This window comes from Staurois parvus, unplaced genomic scaffold, assembly GCF_062004578.1.
Source record: "Staurois parvus isolate SC_StPar_1 unplaced genomic scaffold, SC_StPar_1.0 ptg001193l, whole genome shotgun sequence".
Taxonomy (NCBI): Eukaryota; Metazoa; Chordata; class Amphibia; order Anura; family Ranidae; genus Staurois; species Staurois parvus.
The window spans coordinates 824967-848772 of record NW_028318989.1 but is presented as its reverse complement, the minus strand read 5'-3'; the positions used below and the strand labels follow the sequence as shown (position 1 = coordinate 848772).

The 23806-nt window shown below is 41.6% G+C and overlaps 1 protein-coding gene across 2 annotated transcripts in view; it reads left to right on the top strand.

Moving 5' to 3' along the window:
* The window catches only part of LOC149438320 (serine/threonine-protein kinase SBK1-like), a 129591-nt gene extending 107258 nt beyond the window's left edge, over positions 1-22333 (top strand). For both annotated transcript variants that reach the window (XM_089659981.1, XM_089659982.1), the window contains exons 2-4: positions 6131-6333; positions 8889-9091; positions 10307-22333. In XM_089659981.1, coding sequence (XP_089516107.1) covers positions 6131-6333; positions 8889-9091; positions 10307-11086 — 1186 coding nt within the window. In that variant the 3' untranslated portion in view covers positions 11087-22333. The remainder of the gene's footprint in view (positions 1-6130; positions 6334-8888; positions 9092-10306) is intronic.
* The last annotated feature ends 1473 nt before the right edge of the window (positions 22334-23806 follow it).

Here is a 23806-nt window from a genome sequence, read left to right as displayed (position 1 = left end):
ATATGATCTCCACGTATAATACATAAGGGGGGATATGATCTCCATGTATAATACATAAGGGGGGATATGATCACCATGTATAATACATAAGGGGGGATATGATCTCCATGTATAATACATAAGGGGGGATATGATCACCATGTATAATACATAAGGGGGGATATGATCAACATGTATAATACATAAGGGGGGATATGATCTCCATGTATAATATATAAGGGGGGATATGATCTCCATGTATAATACATAAGGGGGGATATGATCTCCATGTATAATACATAAGGGGGGATATGATCTCCATGTATAATATATAAGGGGGATATGATCTCCTTGTATAATATATAAGGGGGATATGATCTCCGTGTATAATATATAAGGGGGGATATGATCTCCATGTATAATGCATAAGGGGGGATATGATCTCCATGTATAATGTATAAGGGGGGGGGGTATGATCTCCATATATAATACATAAGGGGGGATATGATCTCCATGTATAATACATAGGGGGGGATATGATCTCCATGTATATTACATAAGGGGGGATATGATCAACATGTATAATACATAAGGGGGATATGATCTCCACGTATAATACATAAGGGGGGATATGATCAACATGTATAATACATAAGGGGGATATGATCAACATGTATAATACATAAGGGGGGATATGATCTCCACGTATAATACATAAGGGAGGATATGATCTCCATGTATAATATATAAGGGGGGATATGATCACCATGTATAATATATAAGGGGGGATATGATCTCCATGTATAATACATAAGGGGGGATATGATCACCATGTATAATACATAAGGGGGGATATGATCTCCATGTATAATACATAAGGGGGATATGATCTCCATGTATAATACATAAGGGGGGATATGATCTCCATGTATAATACATAAGGGGGATATGATCTCCATGTATAATACATAAGGGGGGATATGATCTCCATGTATAATACATAAGGGGGGTTATGATCACCATGTATAATACATAAGGGGGGATATGATCAACATGTATAATACATAAGGGGGGATATGATCTCCATGTATAATACATAAGGGGGGATATGATCTCCATGTATAATACATAAGGGGGATATGATCTTCATGTATAATACATAAGGGGGATATGATCTCCATGTATAATACATAAGGGGGATATGATCCACATGTATAATACATAAGGGGGGATGTGATCTCCATGTATAAATACATAAGGGGGGATATGATCCACATGTATAATACATAAGGGGGGATATGATCCACATGTATAATACATAAGGGGGGGTATGATCTCCATGTATAATACATAAGGGGGGATATGATCTCCATGTATAATACATAAGGGGGGATATGATCTCCATGTATAATACATAAGGGGGGGATATGATCCACATGTATAATACATAAGGGGGATATGATCCACATGTATAATACATAAGGGGGGGGTATGATCTCCATGTATAATACATAGGGGGGATATGATCTCCATGTATAAATACATCAGTGGTTCATATAGTGAACTCGGTGTGGAGTTATTCATCCTGAGGTCATCACAGAGGACAAGGGGGCACTCTACATCTGGAGGCAACAAAATGTAATCTTCAAATACGGAAAGGTTTATTCACAGTGAGAGCTGTGAAAATGTGGAATAGACTCCGTCAAGAGTTAGTTCTGGCCAGCTCAGTGGATTGCTTTAAAAAAGGCCTGGATCAGCAAGGAATTTTTTCCCCTGCCTTCCTCTGGATCAATTGTGGGTGTAGCATTATAACTTTTTTTTTAATGGTTGAACTGGATGGACTTTTGTCTTTTTTCAGCCAGACTAACTATGTAACTATGTAACCCGCCCTTGCTCTATTCAAAATTTAAAAAAAAAAGTTTTGCCTATAGTTCTACTTTAAGATAAAAAAAATACCTGAGCCCTCATTCAATTCGCACTGTGCATGTCTGCAGCTCTTCTCTCCTCTCACATCCCGCACCAGCGGGGGACCTAGAAGGTAAGAAGGGGAGGTTCAGTGCTGCTCTGTGCAATTCTATTGCACAGAGCAGGTAAATATACACATGTTTGTTATTTTTTTAAATTTCCCTTTACAACCAATTTAATCTGAATGAACATGAGGTTTGTAAACGTACTTTATGAAGATCTCCATGCGTTTACTTCCTTGAATTCTGTGGCGCATAGTCACTATGCTCTGTGAGTAGGCGTTGCTGTGTCACGCATTTCACAGAGCCTGCCTTCTGATCTACACAGGAGTTTCAGGAGGTGGAGTCAGTACAGGGATCTCTGTTTGCAGCAAGGTAGGGATATGCAGTCCTTAGGAGAAACTGCAAAGCATGCAGGGAATCCATGAAGTTATGGAAAGAGATGGCCAGCAGACAGGCAGCACTCACAACATTAAAGGAGATATTTCAAGTAAGCTTCTCTTGGATTGCCAATATAATTTTTTTTTCTATTGCAATTACAATGCTGACCATAGAACTTGTAACAGAACCGACCCAGGCTGCGCTTGAGTACTTTCGTTAGAATACTGTTTCCCTATCCGAACACTGACAACAGACACCACAGCCGACCATACAAGACTAGATTACACCAGTCTTGAAGTAAACCAGGAGGTAGACTAGTTTATTTGAACACAGATACAAGATAAATACACTCAGGTCACAATCCCCCTCCCTGCATAATGACACAGGGCAAGGCAATCTACATTTAGTAACAAGACACACACAGGTATTCAAACTTCACACCAGCAGACAGTCCCATCAGGAGGAAGGGCTGCTGGAGACACCCCCCTCCCCACTAAGCTAATACACATAAACACATACATCCCATAATAGTTTGCTCCCAAGCCAGACAGACAATAAAACAATGGGATGCAGCCATATGACATTAAACAATCAACAACCCCCACCCCAATATTAGGACAGATCACCCTGTACCCCTAACAGACCCAGGGTGATTTACACATAAGAGGGTTATGGGGAGCTGAGACAGGGGTCTCACCACCTCTGCAAAGTGAGCTGGATTCCATGGGACCCCCACCCAAAGTGACTCCCGTCACAGAACTCCTTTAATGTTTTGTGTTCAGATCCACTTTTTAAAGCATTAATCATTACTTGTACATTAAACTGATTCTCTATATAAAAAAAACATTAAACAGGTTTTAAGAAATGTAACACCCTAAGAAAGAGAGCAAACCACATAAGTAATGGTCGTTTTCCAGATGTTTTTATAGTCCTCTGACATTCAAAAATAAAGAAGATTAAAGGCATGAGTGCCCAGCAGCCACTATTCTTTGGAATTAAAGTTAGTCTTTCCTTGAAGTAACAAACCTAGGAAATCGATAACAGAACCGACTAAAGGCTAAATACATATATGGAAGCTGCTTTACTTGCCAAAGATTTTGTAAATCTGTGCAGCCAGTTATGTGATTAGGGTGCCACTACCATGCAGCACAGCCAGATCCTTGACCTCCACTGCAGAATGGACACAGCTTGATCAAACTGCACCCCAGCCTGCTGATTGGACAATGAAGGAGCAGAAGCATAGTGATGAGCTCATGCTGTCTCCTCCTTGTCTACTTGTTTACGTCAAAGATGAATTCCGGTTGGCTCTGAGGAAGAGGTTGTGTCCTCGAAACGCGTTAGCCAGTTGGTCATCCAGGGTTCCATCGTATGGGCTCAGATGTTGTTTGGATCATACACCTTGTTCAGTTTGACATGCCTGTGTTATTATGTCCATTGTGAGTATGATACCTATTTTTGTTTCTTTAATAAATTATTTTAAACGATAATGCACTAGGTCAGTGCGCCCTTTTTCTGTTTCTCCATTTGTATCCAAAGATGAATTCCGGGCAGATGTAAAAATACAGCAATGCATGCAGTTTTATTTTTATATAAAAAATAATGACATAATTACATGTATTTTTAAATGCAACTAGTATAAATACCAGATTTTGGCTTGATTTCAGTAATCCCCTGTATAAAAGCAATCAGACTTGGAGAGAGAATGGCAGTATTCTGATGTAATCAGGTGTGTGCATATATATCTGAACGGGCTGTGTAAATCTCAGGGACTGGATGCACAGAAATGCAAATCCTTCAGCAACTAAGTCAAGTCCTGTATATGTATTTTGATTGTGTATTCATTGGTAATTGGTCATTTTTTCATATTTCCTTGGAGTTCAGCAAAGTACATTCCTCTGATACTTAAACTGTACACATCTCTCTATTTGCTATTATTAACAGGCGGCACAGTTTCTTACTGGTTAGCATGTCTGCCTTGCCGCAGTGAAATTGTCAGTTTGAATCCCAACTCTCTTACAACCTGCATGGAGTTTGCATGTTCTCCCTATACTTGTGTGGGTTCTCCAGTTTACTCCAAAGACATGCTGATAGGTTAATTGACTTTTGTTTAACCTCCTTAGCGGTATTCCCGAGTGTAGCTCGGGGTAAAATTTCTATAGCAAGAGCGGTAACCCCGAGCTACACTCGGGCTTACCATGCGGCGTTGTTCAGGGGGTCCCTGCAGCACTTACCTTGTCCTTCGCTCCTGCGATGTGTCCCCTCCAGCGTCCCCGGCCATCTCCTCCAGCCGATGCCGGCATCTGGCTTCCGTGTTCCGGTCCCTGTGACGTCGGGACATACGGGCACCAGAACCGGCGGGAAATTTGAAATTTTTAAAAAATGTCATTTTTGCTGTCATTGCTGTTTCAATGCATTTCACATACATTTTGTCCCGAGTGCTTTGTCCTGTGCCCTGCCTGCATTTTGAATGTTCTTTCTGCCTGGAAACTAAGAAAAGTCCATGGCGTCCAAAAAGCGTCCCTTTACGTCAAAAGCGGTTTTAGACCGGCTAGAGAACAGCGATAGTAAATTAGAACCACTTGCAGAATTGAGTGATAATGATTCGTGGGGGAAATTAGTCATCAGACACTGAAAACGATTTTGCGACTTTGCTCAGCGATGTGCGAATTTGCCTTTGTATTTCAAATTTCAGTGTTTTTGGTTTGATTATATTATTGAATTAAATTTATTATTATTATATTATTATTTTTTATGATTATTTATTAAATTGTAATTTATGATTTCGGGTTTCAAATTTTATCATACCCGGGATGTTTAATAGACTCTTGTTCGGACAGATTTCAGTGAGTTATTCCTAAAAATTACAGCCTACAATAAAAAACTACATATTTCCATGAAAAAAAATGGTACCGCTTTCAGCACAAAAAATCGGAACGAATCATACCGCCAAGGAGGTTAAATTGTACCTAGTATGTGAATGCATGTGAGGTAGGCAGTGCCAGGAAAAGGTTATCTATTGCCCAGGGCGAAGATGTCAAAAAAAAAAAAAGAAAGCACTAACCTTCACACTTACCTCCTAAGCATAAATTCTCTTTGCAAGTCTAAAAGTCCCCCTCTTCTAGTACAATTCCCCCCTCCCAGCTCAAATCCTCTCCCTTACCCAAATTCTTCCTAGCACAAATCCTCTACCCCTCAAATTTCCCTTCTGAGCATAAGTCCTCCCCCCTCTCCCCTCCAAATCCCCTCTCCCAGCACAAATCCACCCCATATCCCCTCTCCTAGCACTAATCCTCCCTCCAAATTTCCCCTTTTAGCACGCATCTCCCCAAACATTCCTACTAGAACAAATCTTTCCCCCCAAATCCCCCTTCTTAACACAAATCCAACCTCTTAGTACAAATCCCTACAGCACCCAGGGCAGCTGACCCTCCTGCCCACCCCTTGTCTCTGCCCTGGAGGTAGGTACCAGGGGTGGACTGACCATTTGGAAACTCGGGCACTGCCCGAGTGCCGGGGGTCAGTAGGGGGCCCCATGAGATACCCCTGGTACCTTTTTCATAGGCTTTTTTGAGTTTGGGCAAGGACACAGGGGCCCCATAAATCCCTATTGCCCGGGGGCTCCATGAGTTGTCAGTCCACCCCTGGTAGGTACCTTAGATTGTAAACTCCTTAAGGGTAGGGACTGATGTGAATGTACAATATATGTAAAGCACTGCGTAAACTTTTGGTGCTATATAAATACCTGTAATAAATAAATTCCAGTATTCCTGATTATTATAGCAAGATCTATGTGTGTTTCCATGCAGTGTAAACATGAGTGCTGGCTCGGTGGACCAGGAACCGACGCGGAAGCTGGGCTGTTGTGGTGTCCCTGTGATTACAGAAGATATGCAAGCTTTAGCCATCCGAAGCTTGTCCGGGGGTGAAGTACAGAAGCACTATGAATTCATACGGGAACTGGGGAAAGGGACATATGGCAGAGTGGAGCTCGTGTCCCACAAGAGTACAGGTAAGGACAATGTAAGGGGCGAAGAATGCACTGGAAGATAAATGTATACTATGCATATGCAATACTGGTGGTGTGTATGTCTGTGCCTATTTTAGTTAGACAGTTGCAGCCTTCAGATCCTGAAGACGTCTCACTGTGAAAGATGCTGGTGAGACATTTGCCAGTCCTCAAGCCTACTGGTTAGAGTAGTCCATATGGAACAGAGGCTCATGTACACATTGTTTTACAGAAAGAGAGAAGGATAGGTTTCCACTCACAGACAGATTGCCTTTTGAGTTGGACTTCTCTGTGTTACATAGTTACATAGATAGTCTGGCTGAAAAAAGACAAAAGTCCATCCAGTTCAACCATAGAAAAAAGTTATAATCCTATACCCACAGATGATCCAGAGGAAGGCAAAAAAACCCAGCAAAGCATGATCCAATTTGCTCCTGCTGGGAAAAAATTCCTTCCTGATCCACCGAGAGGCAACTGGAGGCAACTTTCCTATAAATGTTATATCCAGTTATATTCTGTGTATCTAAGAAACAATCCAGGCCTTTTTTTAAGCAATCCGCTGAGCTGGCCAGAACCAACACTTGAGGGAGTCTATTCCACATTTTCACAGCTCTCACTGTGAAGAAACCTTTCCGTGTTTGGAGATTACATTTCTTTTCCTCCAGACGTAAAGAGTGCCCCCTTGTCCTCTGTGATGACCTCAGGATGAATAACTCTACACCGAGTTCACTATATGAACCAATGATGTATTATACATGTTATTCATATTCCCCTTATGTATTATACATGGAGATCATATCCCCCCTTATGTATTATACATGGAGATCAGATCCCCCTCTTATGTATTATACATGGAGATCATATCCCCCCTTATGTATTATACATGGAGATCAGATCCCCCCTTATGTATTATACATGGAGATCATATCCCCCCTTATGTATTATACATGGAGATCATATCCCCCCTTATGTATTATACATGGAGATCATATCCCCCCTTATGTATTATACATGGAGATCATATCCCCCCTTATGTATTATACATGGTGATCATATCCCCCTTAATCTCCTCTTCTCAAGAGAGAATACATTCAGTTCCTCTAACCTTTCCTCATAGCTGAGCTCCTCCATGCCTCTTATCAGTTTAGTTGCCCTTCTCTGCACTCCAGTTCCCCAATGTTCTTTTTGTGAATTGGTGCCCAAAACTGAACTGCATATTCCAGATGAGGTATCACTAATGATTTGTACTGGGGGAAATTATATCTCTCTCTCTCTGGAGTCTATACCTCTTTTAATACAAGAGAGGATTTTGCTCGCTTTACAAACCGCAGCTTGCCATTGCATGCCATTATTAAGCTTGTTATCTACCAGAACCCCCAGATCCTTCATCACCATTGATTCCCACAGTTGCACCCCCCTAGTATGTATGATGTATGCATATTCTTAGCCCCCTGTTGGCCAAGGAGCTCCTCCTACGCAGGAATAAAACATATAGCAAATCTGGAGACACAACAGGAAATAAGCGAACTTCCCAAAGTGAGGAAATTCTATTTTTAGACTTTTGTCACAATTGATGAGGTTCCGGTTTGCCACTACCATGGGTTTACTATGAACCACTGGGATCCGTAAAGTTTGTGTATACTGACGTTTGACCAGGTTTTCCATCAGGAACATCATACATACCTTTGCTCCTGGTCAGAAGAGCTATTAATTTATGGATTGGATACCCCTTAACCCTATCTTTTCTAAATCAGTATGACATATAATAAATACCAGATAGGCAAGGTAAACAGAATGGGTCGTAGGGCTAATGTGGACAAGTCTCCTTTTTTAAATTATTTCATTGTGCGTTAATGTTAGAATCCTCAAATCTGCACTGGAGTTATGTGGTTAGTTTATTGGGTAGTGTTTAGCAGATATGCTCCTAAAAGTATTTGTAAACCCAATCATGAAGTCTCATCTAAACTTTAATATGTTAAAGTAATTTAAAAAGTAATTTTCAAAATATTTATTCTGGAAGTTTTCATTAACCCCTTCCAGCTGGCATAGCCTGGCCCTTCAATCATTTGTGAGGTCAGTGGCAATACCTGGGCTTCTCGATCGATCGATGTTATCACTTTGATTAGCTGTCACAGTAATCACATGATTGGGAGCCCACCCCTCCAGTTCCTGATCATAAACAGTGACCAGGTGCTGTTGGTGACAGCTCAATCACCATGCTGAGGGCACTTAGCACAATCAAGGGATGTTGGCTGAACACATAAATGTGGTAGCTTGGCAATGAGGTTCCTTTCTTCAGGCACTGCCAGTGACAAGGTGACAATGTCTCTCCTTGTCTCCCACTTGGTCTCATGCATTATCATTTTGTCACACTCTTACCTAATAGAGACTGCAAGCATCAGTGCCAATGCTTACTGCAGAGGCATGTTCCACTTGCAACAATAGTTGAAAAAAAGGTAAAAATAGTATATATGAAAAAATGGCAGTTGTTTGTGGTACACAGTGATGTAGTAAATGTCAGTTAAGGTTGTTACTTTAACATCTGTCTTCCTTATTAGGGAACAAGATGGCTTTAAAATTTGTCAACAAGAACAAGACCAAGTTAAAGAGTTTCCTGCGGGAGTTCAGTGTGACCAGTGCTCTTTCCTGCAGTCCTTTCATTATAAGAGCCTTTCATGTCCTTTTCCAGACGGAGGACTGCTACGTCTTCGCTCAGGAGTATGCTCCAGCTGGAGACCTCTTTGATATTATTCCGCCACAGGTGAGATCAGTCATTCTGGGTCACATGATATTCCTCATAAGCCTTTCTGGTTGACTGGGTGTGCATTCAGATGTAGCCAGCATGACACCTCCCCATAGCTGAAACGCCATACTGCTTTGTTTCATGTATTTTATTTTAAGCATTTAAATAGTGTTTCATTTTTTTTCTTTTTGCTAGTTATGCCACCAGTTGTAGCTAGTAGTATTTAGGTGATGTAAGCATTAGAAAATGCCTCTGGGTAAAATGGAAAACTATTCAGTAAATGGATTATGCTGTCCAGGGAATACTGCAAAAAAATCCCAGCCAGTTTAAATCTTAGCTTTATAAAGGCTCAAAACGAAGGGGTACTGCAGCCATAACGCTGCTAAAAAAACAACCTGCGCACAGTAGTGTGCATTTGGCCCCCCTGCCTTCAGACATCCGAAGCTAGTGGAGTGCAATAGAAAAAAAATGAAAGTTGAGTTCAAAAAAACTTTGACAGGACATGGTCTCCTACCAGGTGGGTCTTTGAATCATGAAGCTTTCTCTGCTGGATGCACTGGGCATGCTTGCACTCCCCCTCCCCAATATGAAATCAACATTTTATTTTCTTTGTGTGTTATTTTTTTCTTGCTTTTTGCATGCCTTCGTCTCCATTCTTGCCCAGGGGAGAGTGATGCCTCCAGCACTGTGAAATCTCCTAGGATATGTATCACATATCCCAGGATGCTTCATTTCCATTCACAGAACGCATAGCAGGGCAGGCCCACCATGCACCATCAAGGGGGGCTGCTTGAGCCAGAAAGAGGCACCCAGTACCCAATGACATCAGAGCAAAGATGGTAGTGATGGATACAGACTGTGACACAGCAGAACAATAATTGATCTGATGGGCAGGTGAGTATCTAAATAGAGGACAATCCAGCCCTAAATGTTGGTCTAAAGAGAGCACCACAAGATGTCCATTTTCTTTATTAACCTGAAAAGCATGACATTGGTTTTTGTCCTGGTTTAACTTACGTCCAAAGTTTCAAATATGAAATGTAGAGTTGCAAACCAATCTTGGTTCCCAATTTAGCATAAACTAGAAAAAGCTACATCCACCTTGCCTTAACCTTCCCAGTGGTCATATAACTGAATCTGTCATATTAAGACATGGATAGTTGGTTGGCATGCATTAGCCTAGTGTTTTTCTTGACTTGTGGTCTGCAACTGTCCATTTTTGTACTTTTCCAGGTTGGCCTGCCTGAAGACATGGTGAAGCGATGTGTACAACAACTTGGACTGGCTTTGGACTTTATGCACAGCAAGAGTCTGGTACATCGCGATATCAAACCAGAGAATGTCCTTCTCTTTGACCGTGAATGTCGGCGGGTTAAGCTGGCTGACTTTGGCATGACTCGTAAAGTGGGCTGCCGTGTGAAACGAGTTAGTGGCACTATCCCGTACACAGCACCTGAAGTGTGCCAGGCTGGCCGATCAGAAGGTTTTCCAGTAGAGACTAGTTTGGACGTCTGGGCCTTTGGAGTACTTATCTTCTGTGTCCTCACTGGCAACTTTCCCTGGGAGTCAGCCTCACCGGGAGATGCCTTCTTTGAGGAGTTTGTGCATTGGCAGAAGGGTCGTCTGCCGGGTCTTCCGTCCCAGTGGCGACGGTTTTCAGATAATGCCCTACGAATGTTCCAACGACTTCTTGCTTTAGAGTCAGAAAAAAGGAGCCCGGTCAAGGAGGTCTTCTACTACATCAAGTATGACTTGCTCTCAGAAGCTAGACGTAGACCTTCCTACCGAACCCGCAAGCAACCAGGAGAAAAGTTACCCCCCGTGCCCCAGCGACACGATAACCCTACTCCTCTCAAGAGGACAATACTCACGGAGGGAGGTTCTTCACCTCGCGTGCCACACTCCCTGCCAGATCCAGGCCAGCCATCCGCTGCCTCTGGCAGGACAGATGGACGACAGGACAAGAGCAAAGCTCAAATGCTGCTGGCAACTGCCATTGAAATCTGTGTGTAATATGGACACACATTTGGATTATTCTTTATTGGAAAGTGATGTCATTGTCTCCAGTAAAGGTCACCTGATGGCTTAAGACATAAAGCAGGTTTGACCTCTTAGCGTTTATTGATCAGGAGCCTACAAGCAAAAAAAAAAGTTGACATGAGAATGGCTTGCTGATCAAACTGATGTGGTTAATATTCGAGTAGAATGGGAGGGGATAAGGTAGCTTTTGATCAAACCTAGGAAGGATTGATAGGGTTTGTGACTGTGTGTTGTTCCTGCCCCTGGTTTTATAGATCAGAATCTTTATACTACAGTTCTGTAGTAGTCATTGCAAGTACTAGATTTCTGAAAACGTGTGCAGGGCAGACAAGCTTGCCCCCTTCCTGTAGGCAATCAAATCCTACAGTACACCCATCTCTACAAATGACACAATACAAACCGAGCTAGTGCAATCTTGCCTCATATAAACTACCCCTTTTACTGTTACACATAAATACAGTAGCTGACTTGGTCTAAAATATTTCTGTCCCACAAAATTTTAGTGTCCTAAACATAGGGCAACTTTGAGTATGTTTGTTTTAACTGGTGCACACTACCGCTAGAGAAACTAAACAATCAGAAGGCTCCAATCATGCTGTCAGCTAGATTTTTTTTAAAGAATGCATTGATCCTGATGCCATTTTGGGCTGTTACAAGACAGTTGTTCAATAGCAAAAGTCTCAACAGAATGGCATCTGATCAATTATTGTCAAGAAAGTCCAAAATTTACTGCACATTCTCCAATCAGTTCTTACACATGAGTGATCTGCTTCCATGGGCCAACAAACTCCAATTATGCCATCATGGACAAAGCTTAAATGGCCAGTCCACCCAACAATGATATTTCAGTTTAGGAGTCATGGATTTTTTAAGGGTGTTCCTAGCTTCACCCACCATTCATGGCCAGTATTAGGGGTTCTCATTCTCATTCTAATTGGTGGTTTTGTTTATTGAGAGTATTGCGACACAAATTCAATTTTGATAGTTGGTTTTGTAATGGCTGCAACGATGGTTAAAGCTAGGCAGATGTCTTCGCTAGGGTCTACAAATAGCTAGTTCGAGTTTTTATATTTAAATAAGCTTCCACTTTTTACAAAATAATTTTTATTCAAAGAATCTGATCTAAGTTGCCCCCTCTCCCAGCTCTATTTTTATATAGTTTGTCACTGATAGAAACAAAAAAAAAGGTTCAAATCATCAAAGCATAGCTTCAGTAATTAAAAGTGAATCCACTGAATTGGTAGGCAGTGGGTAAATCCATTCCTTAAGAATGGCCATTTTATGGTGGACAGTTGAGCCAAGCTTAGGCGTTTGATCATCAATATACCAAATATGGGCTTTCTTTCTGTTTGAAACTAAAGTTGTAGAAATTCTCTTTTGCCTTTTTAGTGTCTTTGAGCTATAACAGTTTTCATTGTTGTCTGTGCACCAGTTTTAACAAATGTTCCCAGTTATCTTAAAACACATTTCTTCTTTTGTTGATGTTCAACCTTTTGAACAAAAAAGGGCTTGCATTGCGATACAATATAGAGTCTTAGTTTTTAGTGGCTGTACCAGGGTATTCTCTTAATGTAAGAGACTAGTCCATCAATTTTTATTTATTTTGAAAAATGGCACATTTTACATTCCTTTCAATACATTTTATGATGGCTGGTATTATTTTATTAGATCTACTTGTCTGAAAAACTAAGCATAACATGTATGTTGTTTTTACCTAAGTGTATGAAGATAAAAGTGTATTTTTTTGCCGTGGCAAGTAGTGCGATGTTGCCGTGGGCAACAAAAACAGTTTATTTTTCAGACACTTTGATAACAGTGGAGGCAAGTGCAAACTGAAATTGTGTGACTTGTTATTATCATCTGTGTTGGTAAAGGAAATCCTAACCAATGAAGACTCATATTTTAACCCCAAGTGACAGGATATCTTATCGCAAGGATGTCAGGTGCATTGCAATTGGGTCCCTGGCAGTGTGTTATGCAGAAGATGGATTGGCTCAGAGAGGTATGAAAGTGGCACCCATTGGCTCAGACAGTTTCCATGGAAACACAGACCTATGTAATACTTAGAGAGCTTTAGAATTATCCTTTACTATTAGAAAAGGTGTGTAATTTGGATCTATTAGGTATTACAAATTGCAGTCCAAAAGTAAGAGATCGACCATTTATTTTATCTTAAGTTTATATAGTCATGGTCCATGATCCTAGATCATGGTAGATGTTTCAGCAGCAAATCAGCATTAGAAAAACTGCAATTCCTACAATGACTTTCTAACCTGATTGGACATGGTGGAATATCTTTTCTTGACAGATAGAGAACTGAAGTGAGTAAAAAGGTCAGTCTACCCAACAACCAGATACTAGTGGCCTTAGTCACCCATTGGCTTACATTTTTATCAAATTCTAGTGGCAGGTTCTCCTTGCCCGAGCATCAAGTTTAAAATCAATTGCAACAAAGGTTTATTCTTTCGTCTGCATCAAGATAAATCTCATTCCTGGTATTGTACTGTTCTTATTGAAACACAAGTAAAAAAATTCCAATCGGGAACATAAGTCTTCCATGCCAGCAGTGGAGTCCTTAACAGATATACAAGGTCTGTAGGAGATTCGACCTATCAGCATTAACTTCTAAATGAAAATTCAGGTTTCGCTGGACCCTTTAAATCATGTGAATCAGAGCACATTTTAAAAGTTTAAATATAGCATCCTAAATTCCGCAGCTTTATTTGGCTGTCTTTTTAAAATGAGATTTATTTTTGGCTTACTTAATAATACTGGAAGTGTTTTACTTTGCCAAAATTCCCAGGCTTAGAGAAAATCTTCCTTTTTCCACTCTCTAAAAGATTAGATGTAGTGATGGTGGGGACAGACTGTGAAAAGTTAAATTCAGCTCAGGAGTATAGTTTATCAATTTGCAAAGTTCCTCCAGCAAACTCTTCTTGCTGCTATTGTCTCACTGGGTGTCATAGGATGTCCAGTTGATGGCAAGGATGATGTAAGTGGTAGAAATTGCCAGAGGAATGATATGGTGCTTAATCTAAACAGGTGCTTTATGTATACAGTGGAGCTACCAACATCATTTTAAGTCACAGGCTGTCTTCATTATCGCACACTCGGAACCAAATTACAGGTCTTATTTATTGGCCAACTAAATGTAAAGCAGAGAGAAAACACAAAGGAACTCTTCTATTCTAGGAACATTTATTTTTGCCTGTTTGTTCTCTGTTAGGTACAGTATGTCAGGCAAAGGACTGCAATTTACTTCAATGGCCTTCCTGAGAGGGAGCTTTTTTCCATTAATAAAGGATATCTAAACCCCCAAACTAAAATCTAGTATGTGGTTGCTGCATTCACTTTCTTTTTCCAGGCTAAGTACTTTTTCTGCAAGTAAAAACCAGCAGAATTCCAGTGTCCCTGTAACTTCCTTTGAACTGAACTGATATAGCAAACAACGTTAGCAGTTTTCCTAGCTACCTTCTAAGAGCTACGAAAGTAGGTCTCCCTATGTAATGGAAATAGGTAGTGGAGGAAGATTTAGTAGTCCAAATTAGAGTCTAGAATTAGCCTAGAGTGACAACCATGGGTCCCTCCATAGATACAGTGGAGTAAGTGAGCGTTGTCACCCTACAACAGGAGGTGTGCTATTCAAAGGATTACAAGGTGAACAGAAAGGGGAAAAAGCCTGAAAAAAAGGGAACTAATGCAGCCACTCATCCCAGGGCTAGACATTTTTGTTCTTTAGTTTGGATACACTTTAGCTACTTGAAATGAGACGAGCCAATCTGTTTATTAGGTATTATGGGTTCCAGGCTGGTTTCTATCATGTCAAATCAAGCTTGGTATGAACCTGACAGCCTTGTTCTCTCCACATTGAAGATTGTTCCCCAGGTTGCTAGGTCCCGCTGCCGATTGTAGATATAGCAATACAATGTCTAAACATGCTTTTTGAAAGACGAAAAAAGAAAATGGATAATTGGAAAGGCACAAGCAGTAATCTCCTCCCAGCCCTCAAACAACTGCCTATGCAGAGCACATGTAGCAAGTGTACAGTTGTGTTAGTACTCTGTCACCTTTGTGTGCGTTATTCTCTGTAGGATCAAATCCTGTCATTTGTTGGGTATCCAATTTCTACAAAAAGTCCAATGCTATCTCCCTGGCACTGTCTCGATCAATCTGGTTCATCGCTGAAAAAAAGTGAAGGAAGCCATTTTGTGTATTGAGCCATACCAACCTCTACAATTGGTATTACTAGTTCCTAGAGAACTGATTCATGCTTTTAAAGTGAATTCAAAGAACAAAATGTCCACCTCCATTTCGAATAGGTGATACATCTGTTTTCCAGGCTAATAACACACACTTTTGTTGTGTGCCAGTTTTACAGTCAATATATCAGGGTATGTAGCACATGTAATATAAACAGACTGGTAAAGAGTGGTTTTTTTTGTTTCTGAATAGGTACGTAGAAAAGTTGGCCTAAGCCACCTCTGATCCAGGCATTCCCAAATGTTCTTTCTACAACAAGACATACCAAGCCTTCTCTGTGTATCAGAGGCTTGATCACCAGGCCTCACACAGTAATCACAAGCTACGTAAAGGGCTACAGCGTTGCTACAAAAAGCAGAAGTGCCGTAACTTCCCACTGAGTACCAGTGCCCGTTACAAAAACACATCCGAATCCAAATGGCCGACCTTAGGCCAAGCTTTCAAAACCGTGGGGCTAAAAACGAGAAAGATAATCATTTCTAGACATGTATATCTGTTGAAAATGTGTTTATATCTTTGGAAATAAGCGGTCAGAGCACAATCCTTCTTCCTTTTTTTGTCTTAACCTGGTTTTAAGGCCTAGTTCTTGAGTCCATGTTTCCCTCATCATATGACCCTGTACATTCAACACCAAGTGGTATAGACAAATTACGTAGCAGACCCCCCACCCCTACCTTTGCCTTAGACGTCTTCAATGTTCACAATATTAGTGCAATAATGTAGATAAGGTGATAACTGATTAACTTTTTAACTTAATTGTAGGGTATTTCTGATTCCAGGTTAGGGCTAGCTTAGAGACGTTACCTCAGTTTAGCTGACCTGATAAAATATATATAAATATATAGAGTTATGTATAGATAGAAGAAATATTCTTAAATGTGGATTTTTTTTAATGTGAATACAATTGCCTTTTGTTCCACATGCCTCTTTTCTTCTCGTATTTAAATCTAGTTGTGGCAAGATGCCTATACCTCAGGTTACAAAAACATGGCTGACATTTTTGTTGCACCTACATGAAGAATTTGGTCACGTCCTATTCGTAAAGGTCATTTTTTTTATTTTAGGTTGATGAACAAAAATTATATCTGAATCCCCGGAATTATTTATATTGCATACTTACATTGGTTGTGACATCTCCATCCGTCCTCTCTACCTTGTCCAATTAGAGAACAACTTGTATTCATTGAAAAAAATACAAGGTGTTCTGTTAATGGCGGCAGTGCGGGATGAGCGGCTCCTGTAGTCATTGTTGCAACGGGGCAGATGGTCAGCACAAGACCTGGAAGATCGCAGCCATTACTAAGTAGCGCTAACTACTACAGTGATTTCCAGATTCCCCAGTGGTCTATCAGGCATGGGATATACTGTACATACTTACATTGTGCCAAGCTTCACCATTGTAAGCAGGGGCGGACTGATAACTCATGGGGCCTTCGGGCAATAGGGGATCATGGGGCCCCTGTGTCCTTGCCCACACTCAAAGCACACCCAAAAAAGCCTATAAAAGGTATCAGGGGCATTTCATGGGGCCCCCTACTGACCCCGGGCCCTCGGACAATGACCCAGTGCTCGAATGGTCAGTCTGCACCTGATTGTAAGTATGCAATACAAATACTTCCTGGAGTTCAGCTTTAAAGTGTACTCAGAGTGTAAATAAGGTAGAGATAGCCAATTTGTGGCTAATGTCTTTTTAAAGTGTAAGTAGAGGCAAATAGCTAAATATGCACTTAAAATATATATGTGTGAGCTGTCTTGCGTGCCAAAAATTTTGTAATTCTGTTCATCCAGTTTTCACATTCATGCATCCCTGCCAGACACCATACAAAGTCCCATCCTATACTGTGTGTACTAAATTCAAAGTAATAAAGCTTGGTCAGTCAGAGTGTGAATAGTTGATAAAGTCTGCTACCTGCAGGGGCGGACTGACCATTCGGGCACTCCTGCACTGCCCAAGGGCCTGGGGTCAGTAGGGGGTCCCATGAGATGCCCCTGGTAATTTTCAGAGGCTTTTTTGGGTGTGGTTTGAGTGTGGGTGAGGACACAGGGGCCCCATGATCTCCTATTGCCTGGGGACCCAGTGAGTTGTCAGTCCGTCCCTGGCTACCTGATTGGGTTGTCTCAATGCTCTGTCCTCCAATCAGCAAACTCCATTTGTTAGATTTTCAGCACTGTGCAATGCAGTTCATCCTGATTGGTTGAAAGTGCTACCCCCTTTCTCTTTTTAGCCTGAGCGCCAGGGAATTGCAGTACAAAGACAGACTGAGGTGCCATTTAAAAAACATTTTAATATATAACCGGACTAAATGGGGGCCTTTTTATAGCTGTCTATTATTGTACTAACATTGGCTAAATTTCCCAAATAGCCGCCTCCAGTGCTTTTGGTGGCAGGTACGATTTACCTGCAATGTAACCCAGTATTTAAAATTCTCATGTATGCATACTGCGTATATGGCTCATACAGTATATTGTTATTAAGTAATTATACTTTGATCTGCGATCCCCCCTTAAGAAATTGTTGATGTGTTCCTTTTAACAAACTCTCAGTCCAGCGTCCTCAGGGTCTTTAATTTCTGAAGCGCATTTCCTGCCTATACTCGCCTTAGAATATTTAATAATATCATGCATTATAAATAAGATACTTAACTTGTACCCTGGAGAATGGAGTTACTACTATATAACCAAATGTCCGCTAACAACTGTTAATGCTCACAGCGATTACTAGGCAGGAGAAAGCAATTTTTCTGGGCCTTTCATATTGTTTTATTCAAATGGACAAATTGCATTTTAAAAAAAGGCCGTGGATTAGAAATATTTATCAGAGTATCTAAAATAATTGATTTTGTCTCCAAAAAGCAACCAGATTGTCCTGTTTGCTCTGTAATGTATGGAAGATCAATTTGATTGGTTGCTGTGGATAGAATAAACAGCGTTAATTTCAGACTATAAGGCCCTTTGTAACTTATATGCAAAAAAAAAATGAGATTCAGGATACAGTCATGATTATCCATTCTTGTAACAAGGACAATTGAAACAAAACGCGTCATACCCATCTGAGCTTATGAGGCCTGGCTCACATCTGTGTGTTGCATCACATGTCCTTTACATGTGTTTACTTGCATTTTAGATGAACATTTTACTGCAGCAAGCAGGACTTTTTTCTACTGCCCAGATATAAGAGGCATTCATGTGTATTTATTCCCACAAAATTAATTTGAAAAGAACCCGTGCTTTACCCATACAGGGCAAAGCAACAGGTTCACTTTATGTCCAGCCTTTCTCTTGTAGACATTTATATTTCCTTCGCTCCCTTGCTGATCCCTTTGCTTCCAGGAATGAGGACATACTTGTACTTCCAGGTATGGAGGTACATGTGACTCACTGCCCCCAACAAAGTCCTGGTGCTTGGTGATTGGCTCAGAGCTGTTGCCTTTCATAGTCACAGCACAGGTTCCCTTTACCATTCAGCCCCTCTCTTGCGTACATTTATATTTCCTTCGCTCCCACTCTGATCCCTTTGCTGCCAGGAATGTAGAGATATACTTGTACTTCCAGGTATGGAGGTACAGGTGACTCACTACCCCCAACAAAGTCCTGGTGCTTGGTTATTGGCTCAAAGCTGTTACCCTGCATAGGCCCAACACAGGTTCCCTTTACCATTCAACCTTTCTCTAGAAGACATTTATATTTCCTTCACTCCCTCACTGATCCCTTTTCTGCCAGGAATGAAGAGACATACTTGTACTTTCAGGTATGGAGGTACAGGTGACTCACTACCCCCAACAAAGTCCTGGTGCTTGGTGATTGGCTCAAAGCTGTTGCCTTTCATGGTCACAGCACAGGTTCCTTTTACTATTTTGCCCCTCTCTTGTGTACATTTATATTACTTTAGCTTCCACTCTGATCCCTTTGCTGCCAGAAATGAAGAGACATACCTGTACTTCCAGGTATGGAGGTACATGTGAGTCACTACCCCCAGGAAAGTCCTGGTGCTTGGGTATTGGCCCAAAGCTGCCGTGCATGCATTGGTGTATTTAGGTTTGGTGCTGCCCTAGATCATGCGCTAGCAGACTTTGTTGGACGGAAGTCTAGCTGCCAATAGGTAATCAGAAGCCAGGAGAAGGAAAATGAAGGGAAAGTATAAGATGCTGTGATGGAATTGATTAAACTGAACCTGTTGCATAGGGGACAGCACAGGTTCCCTTTACTGTCCAGCCAGTCTCTTGTATACATCTATGTTACCTACACTTTCTCAGCTGATCCCTTTGCTGCCAGGAACAAAGGTATGGAGGTTCATTGGCTCACTACCCCTGTGAAAGTTATGTTGCCTGCTGATTGGACCAAAGCTGTCACATGGGGAAGTGGAGAGTTTCTAGCACTGTGTAAGCTCCAAAGCTTACACAGTGCAAATGGAGCAGCAGCAGAATGAGGGAATATTTGTTGTGATGGAATGGAATAAACTGAAATTGGTGCATGGGAACAGCACAGGTTCCCTTTAAGGATGCACTTGCGAGCAAGCCAAACTAATATCAAATGTTTTCTCATTTATCTCTGATCTTTGTTGAACCCTATCTTCTCATGAATACAAATACTGAAAACAAAATTGTTACTGTTTTCACAGCGGTGTCAGTTTAATTCTGAGCTGTATCTGTATTCTTGAAAAGGCAGCATATAAATGCAATCCAAAGAAGCGCGGAGGAAATGTAACAGATGACAGGCCCGTCTTGTTCTGTGCATGTTCCACCAGCCATATTGTGAGAAGCCCACATTCCTATTTTCTAGCGGTGACTCACTTTGGGGCTCCATTATTAAAGTGCCTGAATTATGAACAGCCTGTGTGGCCCCAGTCTGATTCCAGCTGCAATTTCTACAGTGCAGGTTTGAAAGGAAATCTGATTACTAGGGATAATCCAAGTCTTATCCATTGGGGGGGAGATATATTAAAAGTACATTTTAAAGTGGAAGTCAAATGAAAAGACCCTGTCCCCGCTAACTTGTCATTAAAGCTATAAAGGGAAGCTGTGATATGACTGCAAAAAAAAAAAACATTCTCCAGGGTGCCATGTTTGGTCGCTTGACCCAACAACCTAAGCAGTTGGTCACTGATTTCTTCTAACAGACAGGAGCAGAGTCCATATTGGCTCATCCATCTTTTCAGCAGAGAAAATGTCACAGAGTACATTGGCTTTTGGCCGCTAGACCTGTCATCATGAGATCCTAATACAGCAGCTTCTGCAGAATTTCAAGGCTGCTTTTACTTTTTATGTCTTTAAAACTGAACTCTTGGTTGTTCAAACCTCCCAAGCATGCAGCGCCACTCCAGGCCTGTGTCTCTCCTGCTTGCTGTGAGTTCCCAGGGTGCCAGTTCGAGGAGCTTGTCTCTACTTGTTATCCAAGAACACTGATGAATAGAAGCTGCACTCCAATAGTCGCTTCTTTCAAAGGCTCTTAATTAATCAAAAATACAACTGCATCCATATTATCCCCACCCAGGGGCCGCCTCTTTTTAACGCGTTTCACCACTACTGACTTGATCGCAAGGATAGGAGTGGCCGGGGAAGAGGAGTGAGGATGCAGTTGTATTTTTTATAGCTTAATAAAGAGCCTTTGGAAGAAGTGAACATTGGAATGGTATTTCTATTCCTCAGTGTTCTTTGAAATGAAGGTGGATTTAATATTTGCAGCCAGTATAAACACCTAACTGTCTTCATAATACGGTATCTTTAATCTTCTGCACAACAAGAAAGCCAAAATTGCCCAGTAATGTTGGTTTATCACTAGGAGCATGCAGACAGGGGGACAGAACAAAGGGATGACCTACAGAGGTTCCTTGATTGACCAATCAAACAAAGTTGATGGTGAAGCAGGGGCGGACTGACTATTCGAGCACTCAGGCACTGCCCGAGGGCCTGGGATCAGTAGGGGGCCCCGTGAAATGCTCCTGGTACCTTTTTATAGGCTTTTTTGGGTGTGCTTTGAATGTGGGCAAGGACACAGGGGCCCCATGATCCCCTATTGCCCAGGGGCCCCATGAGTTTTCAGTCCACCCCTGTGGTGAAGGACAGGTGATCCTGCACTACCCCCACCTTCCAACATGGCAGGTTGACCAATCAGCAGGCTGGGAAAGTTGACCAAGCAGTATTACTTAACTACAGTATAGAAAAGTGAGGTCACTGACCAGGTTTTGTTACCTGGAAGGGATGCCTGGACCACAAAACTGGTAGAACAGAATTAAAAGCATGTTAAAAGGTAAGCTAGCTCATGAGTATCTCAAGTGTATATTGCGTTGTTTGCCTGGTCACAGCGATCACATGGTACAAGTCCAATTTCATTGGATTTCATTGGCCCTGTACCCTGATCTGTGATCCACTATGTCTGAAGGACACAACCATCACAGGGCAGCGGGAGGCCATATATATATATATATATATATATATATATATATATATATATATATATACACCCTCTGCCTCTTAGGAAGCCACTGCCTGGCTATTTATAAATAATAGCCGGGTGGATCGCGGGTTATATTCTCACACAGCATGTGAGGAAGCTGTCACTTGCAGTCCAGTTCAAACATAATATCTATTTTGCACAGATATATGAAATTGACTCATAGATGTACTGTCCTGAAAATGCATCAGCTAAAAGGGAATTTTAGGCAACAAAGAGGCCACTGAGGATGTGGAACAAAATGTCTCTGTTTTCTTTTGTTAATTGTGTGATGTGTCATTGTGCTTAATGTGTTCCTGCACTGCAATTTAGGGAGGAACATTTGTAGAAAGGAGAGAACTAAAGGAAATCCTGTCTTCAGAAATGCACTCATTGTATTCAGATCCTCTGCGCGGCCTCAGAAAATATGTACCGTGCCGGTGGTGCGGAGGAAAGTTTATAAAACGTGTGTGTATTTTTATTTTTTATTCTTTTATTTCCTGGTAGACAATAAATACAATTGAAAATAAACTGCGTCATCTTCATTTATTTCCATTGAGGGGGATGTAACTGGGAGCAGGGGCGGACTGACCATTTGGAAACTCAGGCACTGGCTGAGGGCCCGGGATCAGTAGGGGGCCCCATGAGATGCCCCTGGTACCTTTTTCATAGGCTTTTTTGAGTTTGGGCAAGGACACAGGGGCCCCATGATCCCCTATTGCCCGGGGCCCCATGAGTTGTCAGTCCGCCCCTGACTGGGAGGCAGTGAACCTCGTCCTTCAATAGTGAGTAAAGGTATTTGTGGGCAATATTTAATCCCACTTTGTATTAAAGGGAACCTGTCATGAGAGAAAGACATGTTCTACCATTGTTACCCATCTTATGCTGGCCTCTCTGCTTACAATCTTCTTTAGCTGCTCTAACAAATGTAGCTGACAGAGACAGAGATATATGCTGAATTATTTTGTTTAGGCCAATGCTTTACAAAGTTGATGGTGAAGGACAGGTGATCCTGCAGTACCCCCACCTTCTAACATGGCAGGTTGCATGCACAGCATTATCACTGTTGTGGAATTTAATGATTCCGAATTATTTTTTTAGGAAAAGTGAAGAGAAAGGGAAGGAAGGAAGTATGGATGGAAAGAAGGAAGGAAGGAAGAAAGAGAGGACGGAAGAGAGGAAGGAAGAGAAGAAGGGAGGACCGAAGAAAGGGAGGGAAGAAGGAAGGAATAAAGAAAGGAAGGAGGAAGAGAGGAACGAAGGAAGGGAGGTAGGGAGGGAGGAAGGAAGGAAGGAAGGAAGAGAGGAAGGAAGAAAGGGAGGAAGGGAGGAACAAAGGAAGGGAGGGAGGAAGGAAGGAAGGAAGGAAGAGAGGAAAGAAGGAAGGGAGGTAGGGAGGGAGGGAGGAAGGAAGGAAGAAAGAGAGGAAGGGAGGTAGGGAGGAAGGAGGGAGGGAGGGAGGAAGGAAGAAAGGAAGGAGAGGTAGGTAAAGAAGGAAGGCAGAGAGAGCCAAAGAGGGAAGGAAGGAAGGCAGAGAGCGATATTGAAGGATGGAAGTCAGAGGGAGATATTGAAGGATGGAAGTCAGAGGGAGGTAGAAAACAAATAAAAGAAGGCAGAAGGCGGTAAGGAAGGAGAAAAAGAAAGAAAGAAAGAAAGAAAGAAAGAAAAAAAGAAAGAAAGAAAGAAAGAAAGAAAGAAAGAAAGAAAGAAAGAAAGAAAGAAAGAAAGAAAGAAAGAAAAAAAGAAAGAAAGAAAGAAAGAAAGAAAAAGAAACTTCCTATGAGGAAGGGAGGAACGAAGGGAGGGAGGGAGGAAGGAAGGAAGGAAGGAAGCAAGAGAGGAAGGGAGGAACGAAGGAAGGGAGGGAGGAAGGAAGAAAGAAAGAGAGGAAGGAAGGAAGAAAGGAAGGAAGAAAGAGAGGAAGGAAGGAAGGAATAGAGGAAGGGAGGTAGGGAGGGAGGAAAGAAGGAAGAAAGAGAGGAAGGAAGGAAAAGAGGGAGG